This window comes from Eucyclogobius newberryi, unplaced genomic scaffold (assembly GCF_026437365.1).
Source record: "Eucyclogobius newberryi isolate DKJ021-1_F unplaced genomic scaffold, fEucNew1.0.hap1 SCAF_2, whole genome shotgun sequence".
In the NCBI taxonomy this organism is placed as follows: Eukaryota; Metazoa; Chordata; class Actinopteri; order Gobiiformes; family Gobiidae; genus Eucyclogobius; species Eucyclogobius newberryi.
This window is the reverse complement of record NW_027315834.1, coordinates 21344633-21354633: the sequence shown is the minus strand read 5'-3', so window position 1 is coordinate 21354633 and position 10001 is coordinate 21344633. Positions and strand designations below refer to the sequence as shown.

Here is a 10001-nt window from a genome sequence, read left to right as displayed (position 1 = left end):
GTCTCTGCACAGATGTTCCTGCTTTTATGTGAACCATGACAAGGCCTCTGACACAAACCTGTGGCTCCCTCTCTCCACCAGAGCTCAATCTAAACAGCATGATGACTTCCAGACAAGGCACACGGAAATCATGCAATTGAGAGTGCTGCAAAACGGCAGCCTTTTCACTGCCAGAGGCTTCAGTTTTGCCCTAGTTCTTTTTCACACACAACGGATAGTAAAGACTGAGATTACATTTCAGAGCTGATGTACAAAAAAGAAAGAACATACAAACTTGGTGGTTGTAGAATGTTGTAGGAAGGGGTTTGTAGAAGCAACTGGTGATGTAACTTTAGTACAAGCCATTTATAATGCATTACACGGCTTTCAACGTGAAGCTCATTCACGCTGGGCAAATGCTGACCTCTAACGGTTTTAGTCTGCCAGTGCATGTTGTCAGTGAAAAAACACACAAGGAAGGAAATAAAGGGAAACGAGCATAATGTATACATTTGCAGTATTCCGTTTATTCAACCTGGATGCAATAAATATATAAAACTATTCAACATGTGCTGAAATCGACAGTTACATACAATACATGTACAATGCAGAGGAGAAAAAAGCTGGTAAGTACAAAATATATACATTATAATTTTCTTTTGTTCCACACAAATATTAGAAGCATAATGATTGCGGCATAAAGAGATGATGAATCATGTCTATTATGTGCCAAAAAATGCTTAAAATCATCAAATAAATAACACTAACGTTCTGCACGAGGACTTTAAAAGATTTGTCATTGCAGTAAGACTTAATTTCATGGTCAAACATTTTTATTTTTGAGGTTTAGTCTTAAAGACGAGAATTGGTGCAAATACTTTTAATATTTACGAAGTTGTTGAATGAAATAGTTGCTTCTTATCTTCAGTATAAATAAAAATACATGTTTGCTAGTCTTCATTGTAGACTTTGTTCAACCGCAGTATTTAAAGAAACATACACAACACTCACAAACACACGCACAGAAAAGTGGTAATGTGGGCAAAGTGCAGTACCAGTGTGGCCAAGGCAGATATGGTAAGACAGAACCATTGTCCTGTGTAAAGGCTTCCAGCTAATTGTTTCTGAGGGTATACAATAGGCAAGATGCTGCACACCAACTGTAGTGCCCATGTTTAAACCCAGGGGCTGGAAAATACTGTGAACAGGGCATTTGGCTCAGTGAAGTCTAAAGACTGCTGCTGCTGCCGGGTTGATGCCCGAAGGCTCTTGGAGCCGATCAAACTTGTTCCCTGAAGGTCTCCTGTGCCGCCTGAGAGGCAGCTTTAGCAGCAGCTGTTTGAACGTTCTTGTTGGCCATGACACCGGTGGCAAACTCCTGTTGTGCCTTCTCAAAACTAGCTCCAGTGGTCCGGTACATCACATGGACCTGGTCAGGACACATAAAAAAGCATTAAGAGCAACACCAGAAACAATTGAAAACACCAAATTGAGATCTGCTTTTTTTAAAGACCTTTTTGAACATGAAGAGAGACATGGCGGCTAGCGATGTGAAAAGTGCCGCTATGAGTATCATGAGAATGCCCACAGGGATGTTCCTATTCAAGCATGTAAGAGCAGAAATCCAGCCACTATAAAATATAACATGAAAACAAATCGACACAGAATAAATTAAAAAGGCAATTGCTTTATTTTAAACAATGACCCATGTTTTAATTGAATTCAAAATGTATTTAATGCCTTTTTTCCTGACCTTGTGCCCCAGCCAGAAATGCCAACAGACTGTAGTACATGCACACCAACTTGACAAACGTAGACAAAGAAGAAAATAAAAAACCTAAATGAGCTGTCACTCCTGCAAAAAGAAAAAAGAACTACTGTTTGCATTATAATTAATGATGAATCCCCCTTAATGAAGGGTTTGTTCATTCAATACTTGTATTTAGTTTTCATCACCTGAAAGCTCCATAAAGAGGCCGATACCAACAGACAAATGAGCAGGGAGTAAACATTAAGAACCAGAGGATGGACAAGCCAAAGTCTCCTCCACGTCCAACGTCCACACAAAACCAGGCCAAGCATCCAATTACATTTGCAAAAAGAGTGCCAGCATGAACTACAGAAGAGACATATATTAGTGAAAGTGTGACAAGTAAAAACAAAAAGCGCCAGTCTTTGAGGGCAGACATTACACAGCAGAACTCCAGTATTACAATGTTGGGCCAAAGTGTGAAATATGACAGTTACCTGCCATTTGACATTCCACAGAAACATTCATATTTGGTGTGTTGGGAGCATTAGCCTTAACCAGAACATCAATATGGCTTTTACAGTTAACTTTTGGTACAATACACTTAGAGAACTTGAATGCAACGCACAAACACTCTTTTAACATTCAGTCACATGACCATCATGTGCTGAGGTTTGTCATGTGCATCCCTCTTTTGAAAGCCGTTCCTTTGTATTAAATCCAGTCAAAACGTAACTGAGAGTTTCTCTGAGATAATGATAAAATCACGTTACTCACACATCCAAATATAGTACATAATCTTGACAGTTTTCTGGAACTCTACAGGAATGTCTACTGTGATGTCATGGTAGAAACATGGAGTCACAGGGAACTTTTCTGGAAGCGGTGGCCAATTGTTTCTCCTGCCTGAAACACACCACAATAATCAACATTTATGAGCTTTTCACCACGTTGTTGTAATGACATGAGTTGACTGAGTTTTGCATTAACATAAGTAATCCTGTGATATTTGTGGGCTGAGTGCTTAGAAAATGTTTGTTTGCACCATAAGTCCACTTATTGTCAGCCATGGCTCTGTGCTCTGGGATTCTTAGGTCCAGAAAAAAACATTTTCCAAAAACACCGTCAATTTAAATCTGAGAGTCTGTGCTGCAGTTTTGAACAGGAAGTTGATGGACCTATTTATTTCTCTTAAGGAAATTTTACGGTTTACAATTAACAATGGCAAACAATGATCTACAAATGTGATTAATACTAAATACCAGTAAAAAACAAAAAATGTCTTCTGTAAATGATGAAATTGTGAACTCTGACCTCCTGAAGCGCTGAGTGACTGCATCTCTCTCTCGCGGCGGTCCAGCTCAGCAGCTTTACGTTCAAGTTCCTCTTGCCTCTTGAGCAGCTCATTGGCTCCCTGGAGATATGACAGAGGCACACCACGTTTTATTATTTTAACATGAAACAACACTATAGCTGTCTATTTAGTTGACTTAATCTTGTGTTGCTATATTTATACAGGCTCAAGAAGAGTACGGCAATATTGACATAAAGAAATATCTATAAAAAAAGTTTTACAATCTCTTGATAAGAATATTTAGATTAGATTTTACGATGCATCAGGAATGTGCTTAAAAGTTCTAAATGTCCTTTGAGGTTGAGGCTCAAATATAACACAAAACAGACAGACTTTACACCATTGTTTAAGAGATTACACTTGACATTATTTTCTCTCTTTCGGGTCATTTCTAATCATTTTAATTACTGAATAAACAATATTGCACTGTGACTAAAAGGCCAGGTAATAATCATGACAGATAAACACACAATAAAGAGGTGTATTATTCACCTGTGGTTGGCCCTGTGAATACGCTGGGGGCTCCTCAGTGGCTTTCATGATGGCAGGTTGTGTGCTAAAGGTGGAGGCTGCCGTCCGGGCCGCCACACCTGCTGGTCCCTACACAGACAAACAGACACATTTTAAAGTAATGAGAGTGGATAGTTGTGCAGTACAAATACTCAGAATTAGGATTTCAAGATTATATGGTTAATCAATACTTGCGATTATTCTGGTGACAAACTTCAAAAAATAACTAAACAATAATAATAATAGAACAGTAATAACCGTCAGAATCATCAGAAGCAAATATAAGCAATTTAATTTCAATCTACACACCAAAAACCTAATGAAAAGTGCTTTTTATCCAGCTAGTTATGCCGCAGTATCATTACGTTTTCATTCAGAAAGTTTGATTTAATGAGGCTAATGGTCTGGTTTGGTCATAGTGTCCATAATCGCGAATATTTGTAAAATCGTGATTTCCCTTCACACAATATCAAATTTGCATTAAATTGTGGGTTAATCAAATAGATCTATCCTTCATGTTTGCAGTACAACATCTAAACTCACCGATTTGCCATCAGTGAACGGGTTATACTCCTCTAATGCAGGAGGAACCGTGTGCCTTGCTTGAGTCACTGATGGATCCTTAAAAAAAACACAAAAGGAAATGATTAACACAGGTGATGGAACACATCACCATAGTTATGTCAGTCCAATGCAAAGTATCAATCTTTAACCAACAAGCCTACAATCCAGAAAGTATAAAACATGTATTCTTCAAAATGCCTCATATAACATTTTGTCATCAAGAAACTAAAATGCATGCACCCTGAAATAAATAAACTTACCATGAGTCAGTGGACGAGCAATGCACTGGATCAGTTTAATCTGTGTGTGCCTGTGTATCTCCTCTCTGTGATTACGTCCTTTTCCAGTATCAAGCCGTCCTAATGTTGTCCCTGTGTGTTTCTTACGTTTCTGAGAGCATTCCTTCTCTTCTCGCTCACACACACACAATTGTCACCAGACCAGGGTCATCAATATTTTAGCACATGTCACGTTTAAAGTTTAATACTGTGCTACTGAATAGTCAGACCGGCAGATGCATATTTAGCACAGTGAAAAGATAAAAAGCCACCACCATTCTGTCCAAATCAACAAGTATCGCTTATAGTTGTGTTTGTTGTTGCATTGTCAGACATGAGAAATTGTACAAAGATACTCCTGCAGGTGTACGTGTTTCTTTGAAGTACTTTGCCGTCTTGGTTCAATTCCATAAGCTCTAATTGGCATGCACGTTTTTTTCAGATAAATAAAATATGACAAGGCGCATGATCGATGCCACTAGAATTTCAAATGATTTCACCATATGAGGTCATGAACAATTTAAATTACCTCAGGGGGAAAAGCTATTTAACTCCAAGAAATAATGTGAGAGCCAACCAAATCACTCAGAAAGCCTACATAGCTTGTGTAGGATATGTTAATTGGGAAATGAATAATAATCTTCACTTTGGTAAGGCTTAAGTGTGATAAATACAGAATGCTGGTAGCAAAACATTGGGGGAAAAGACACAAGAACACTGTACAGGATCATAACTTATTTACACTGTACAAGTTTAGTATCACAGTTAATACACTTGTAATAACAACACAGCATTCAAACGGCGCACAGGCTACAGAGGATGCACCTAGTATCGAGACATTGGTGAAGATGATTTGAATTTTCAAATTTTACCTGGAATGGGTTGTTTATCTCCTGATCCGCGAAGGGGTTATCGTCGAAGCCTGACATTGTGACACAAAAAGTAGGCCTTTGCTTATCACGCCAAAGCCTACTGTAATTGTGATGCTGTTATTACGCTGTTCAGTGGCTTTGGCGCAAAAAGTCGAATAAAAAGCCGCACTAGTTGGTGCAACTGCCCATGATTCTGTGTGGACTATGGCCCGACTATGGCCCGCGATATCCGAGCGCAGGATCAGATGTCACCTGTTACGCGGAAGTTAGACGTCACATGGTCCCCACGATGGAAAACAACGGGAAATGTGTCCAAGGCAAATACACGAGCCGTGGCATGAATATAGGCATGGTTGCTAGGTAACGTGAGCTCGGAGAGTTTGAGAAGTGTCTGCGCTGTAGAAAAGGTGAAAACAATATGACGCTATGAAAAAAAATAACCCGAGGTGCGTCGTTTCCTAGGCGACAGGCGAAAGAAGGACTGCTAGGCCCAAACAATTTATTTATTTATGATGTACTTGTTCATTTATTTATTCATGCATGTATGTTTCTATGTATGTATTTTTGAATTTATGCATTTATTTGTTCGTTTTTTTTTGTTTTTTTGTTTTTTAATTAAGTTTTCATTCTCGACCTGGACTTACTGCCACCCTCTGCATTTGGCCTGTAAAGTGTATATCGCGTTGATTTACAGGCAATCATAACGTTTTTGTTCTTTTGAAAGTATGCAACGTATTGTTTTACTTGTTTGACCTCTCGTGGCTGCCGCTTGTCATGTGACGTCGTTTGTCACGCCCACTATGTCCAGCTCACACTTCCGCTGCTGCGTGTGCAACTGGAAGAGAGAAAAGTTTTGATAGAAATCTCTGTGAAAGTTTGTTGGATTCGTGCACGCGGCGTAACGTCCAGTCTGACCTCGAGTGACACTAAGTTGGCGGTTGTTGTTGTAAAGCTAACCATGTCAAGTGTCGCGCTGTACAACGATCAGGGAGGAGCGGAGCCTGCGGTGGAAGCTGGGCAGGAGGGCTCCCCGAGCACCGGAGCAGCCTTTGGACTGTTCAGCGCTGATTTCAAAAAGTAAGTCAACAAGAGCGAGCCTCTTTTCACGGCAGTGTCAGCGAATCCACTCAAACACTAAAGAAACAAACCTTTTGCTATTGTCTGGCGTGTAAGCTACGATGGCTAATGGCTGCACTGACGCGCTGTTGTTCCACCATTCATTGCAGACAAAGTCATTCGCTCATTAAGATTTGTCAACATTAATGGGTCAAATTGTACATTTAAATGACCCAGAATTAGTCTATAAAACGACATTATTATTTCATTATTTCACTTCACCAAAGTGGCCACTAGATGTCAGCCGATCTTCGTTCACTTTGACTTGCCTTTGTTTCCTGTGTGTGCGTGTGCGCGTGTGTGGCTGCGTCTCTGCGCGTGTGTGTCTCTATGTGTGTGTCTCTATTTATTATATTATATTTTGCTCTTTTATTGTTAACAGTTGTGTACTTAATCTTACAATATTGTATTTTATATTGAGTATGTCTCCAGGCCTATAATATCCTGTTTGTAAGCTCACTCACATGACACTAGGGTCATGTGTCTGGCTCAAAACTTGTGTGTGTGTGTGTGTGTGTGTGTGTGTGTGCGTGCGCGTGTGCGTGCGTGCGCGCGCCAGAGAGGTGCTTTATGCGTGTGCAATAGGGGTGGACAATATGGCATGAAGGTGTATGTCACATGTCACACTCTTCTCATAATTTAGATAGTTCTGTTATGTGCTTTTATTGCCTTAAAGAAGTGAGCCGCTCCTGAATCTTTTACTGCGATATAATGGCCTGTAACTCACTCAGAGACAGAGGATGACCAGTAGTGTCTCAGGGGGTTTGAGAAAAGGGTGACATTAAACCACATATTTATGTTTACAGTCATTTCACCATTTGTGCAATAATGAACCTCAATCGAGATGATTCCAGGCACTTTTTAGAGCATAATAAATCCAATTAAAGGGAGAAACACTGAATCATGTGTCACAGAGCTCATCATTATTATCATACCAAACAGCCCCGGATAAACAGAGCCTCTTTCATTCTTATAAGTGAGGCCACCTGCTTTTTCTCCATGGAGATACATCGATTTTCCTAGAATGTTCCACAGTATGTTTTAAAGTCGATCTTGAATTTATTTAATTATTTTTATTGCTAAAGAAAATGCTTTGCCTTGTGGCGTCACCTGTTTGTTTCTATGGAGCTGTATATGTTTACTGTCCCCGTACTCCTTCAGAAAAGTTACATAATGCATCTTTAGCAACTTAATTACAGTCTGCCAATCTGAAAACATGTTCTTGATGCTGTGTGATTCCGAGCTCATCTGTTAAAAGCTCACACACTCCTGCCATCGACTTTCCCACCCACATTCTCTTGGTCAAGCTCAAACTGAGTAATAAGTGGATTTAGCCAACCGCAGTGAAGTGTGTACTTTAGAATACGCTGTTTATTATTTATATGCAACATAAAGCTACAATAAATAGTTTGTGATACAGTAGGTAATTTGACTTAAGGTAAAACAACTAATAAACAATTGTTTTATTGCTATAAAGCAGTGCACATTTAATAGTAATAGTAATATAAATTCTTATTACATTTATATGAACCGGTAATAAAAATTAAGGAAAATGAAAGAATGGACTTGCTTTCTCCTGATCCTTTTCTCTCACTGCTCTGTGTATAGTGAAAAACTGCTTTTGCTTCCTTGGTATCTGCTGACCACAATGTGCTATTGTTTTCATTTAGTTTGACAAGTGTGGATTGAGTTTGGACCCTATTCTTATGCTTAGCTTTTTACTTTCTGAAAAGTTCCTGAAAATGTGGTTGAGGTTTAATGTTGCACAAATAGTGAATGAACTGCAGAACTAAACTAGACTAAAGTGCATCACCGCACCGTCTCTAGTTGCAAGATTTAAGAAGACTCACTTCCTTTTTCTGGTATTGTTTGTTGATTTGCTTTGATTAGCTTTTTTTTCTGATTGTAGCTTGGATTGTCAAAAGTATCAAAAATCAGATACTAATTCATACAAAAAAAACATTTTCCTGAACAGTTTTAAAATTATATTGAGCTTTATCAGAACTAAAATAAGACCACAATGTTTCATCAAGAAAGTTCTTTCTTACTGACTCATTATCTGTCCAGAGTTTAAATATGCATTTCTGTACAACTATTTGCCTTGATTTTATTCTTGGCAGTCCCGCCTTAAAACAACATGAAAAGCACTTCCTGACATTCACTTGGCAACTTTATTTTGGATCTAGGCCTGTTCCTTTATCCTGGTTTCACATATTCAGCTGCAGTAGAGTCTCACTTGCGTGTGATCAGTCACTACGTTTACATGCACAGCTAACTCAGAGTATGTTAGTGGGACTATTTACCTCTCACTTCTCTGGTCAGACTCTTGTCTTGTCTTCATGTACGTCAAAGAACTTTCAGATATACAATATGCCTCGTAATTTAACATTAGCAATAAAACTTTGGAGCTTGAATGAATAAAAATGGCTACCATACATGTGTGTGTGTGTGTATGTACATCTGTCTTTCTCCATTTTGGCAAACATTGACAAGCGACATACATTTTTAAAATCCTGTTGAAATAGACTAGTTATTTGTTTTTTCCTGACGTGTATGTTAAGTGATGTCAATATAGGAGTTGATTAAAGGTAGTTGAGTGTTTACCCACCAGTGAAGATAAGGCCCTCCTTTTCCCCTCCAGGGAAGTTACAGCAGCAGTTGCACAGAATGAGAGCTTATACTGAGGGTGGCGGGGATAATTCCTGAAGAGTAGAAACGGTAGAGTAGAAAGTTAGCCGGGCTGGACCACATGCTTTTGGAATGTTTTATTAAGGAAGTGTTGACCATAGCGACGAGGCCATGCGACAATGAACAGAAGAATGAGCTGACAGTGCGTCTTGTGACATTTTTTTTTTGTCTCATCGAAAAGGAGGGGAATGTCAAGACACCAAGCCAGAGCAACGTCTTCCCATCAATGTGACTGCTCAGTATTAACCCTCTCCAAATAAGATCTGCAGAAGAAGATAATAACTTACAGGAAAATAATTGCTCTGGTTCATTTTTACGTTTTGGGGAATAACAGCGGTTTGGACATATCGCAAACGGAACACCCAGAGGAAACATTGTGTGGACTTACCTAACTGGCTGTGGGCTGCTGTGGATTAAAAACAACATGGAAGTGGGTTTCTTTTCACGCTCGGAGGCAGTGGGAGTTGTGAAGATTGCACTGACGTCGGCCGAGAACTTACAACTGACTCTGAGGACTGGGCTCAGTCAAGAGGAACAGGCTCTCACACAAAACACCTGCGGTCTCAAAGATGACCAAAAACCTGGGTATAATCACTTCAAGTGGAAAGGCTTTGGAAATGGTGTTTAAGCTGCATTAAGACTTGTAATGTATTGTGTGTAGAATATAGATGGGACTCAGGGACTCATTAGAATTGAAATACAGATAGAATTAATTGGATATAGCTCAAAATCCTGACTATTCTTCTTTCAACTATGTCTAAGTGTCTAACAAATATTTAACATATTGTATCCCCTCTTTGCTAACTCACTAACTACTCCATGAGGGTATTTCTAATTTATACAATTATTATCTGCCTTAAGTCACAAATAAACCCGCTTTATTTTTTTAT

The 10001-nt window shown here is 39.2% G+C and overlaps 2 protein-coding genes across 3 annotated transcripts in view; one reads left to right on the top strand and one right to left on the bottom strand.

The window, feature by feature from the left end:
* Nucleotides 1–816: 816 nt before the first annotated feature.
* Nucleotides 817–5527, bottom strand: LOC140367758 (secretory carrier-associated membrane protein 1-like). Its single transcript, XM_072454395.1, has 9 exons — nucleotides 5308–5527; nucleotides 4137–4214; nucleotides 3576–3683; nucleotides 3044–3143; nucleotides 2507–2635; nucleotides 1936–2095; nucleotides 1733–1834; nucleotides 1493–1610; nucleotides 817–1408 (listed from the first exon to the last, which is right to left on the bottom strand). The coding sequence occupies exons 1-9, from the start codon at nucleotides 5362–5364 to the stop codon at nucleotides 1259–1261; spliced, it is 1002 nt and encodes a 333-aa protein (XP_072310496.1). The 5' UTR covers nucleotides 5365–5527; the 3' UTR covers nucleotides 817–1258.
* Nucleotides 5528–6127: 600 nt separating this feature from the next.
* Nucleotides 6128–10001, top strand: part of ap3b1a (adaptor related protein complex 3 subunit beta 1a) — a 36718-nt gene continuing 32844 nt past the window's right edge. Inside the window, exon 1 of one of the 2 annotated variants that reach the window (XM_072454393.1) lies at nucleotides 6128–6384. In XM_072454393.1, coding sequence (XP_072310494.1) covers nucleotides 6266–6384 — 119 coding nt within the window. In that variant the 5' untranslated portion in view covers nucleotides 6128–6265. Of the gene's footprint in view, nucleotides 6385–9143; nucleotides 9697–10001 lie in introns of those variants that run through there. The other variant, XM_072454392.1, reaches the window with a different exon arrangement.

What these genes read in the sequence shown, in the direction of transcription:
- LOC140367758 (XM_072454395.1), bottom strand. Translation starts at nt 5,364, where the DNA reads ATGTCAGGCTTCGACGATAACCCCTTCGCGGATCAGGAGATAAACAAC. An exon ending in CGTTCACTGATGGCAAATCG is followed by an intron (nt 3,684 to 4,136) that starts GTGAGTTTAGAT and finishes TTGTCTGTGTAG; the next exon opens with GGACCAGCAGGTGTGGCGGC. An exon ending in TATGTACTATATTTGGATGT is followed by an intron (nt 2,096 to 2,506) that starts GTGAGTAACGTG and finishes TCTCTTCTGTAG; the next exon opens with TTCATGCTGGCACTCTTTTT.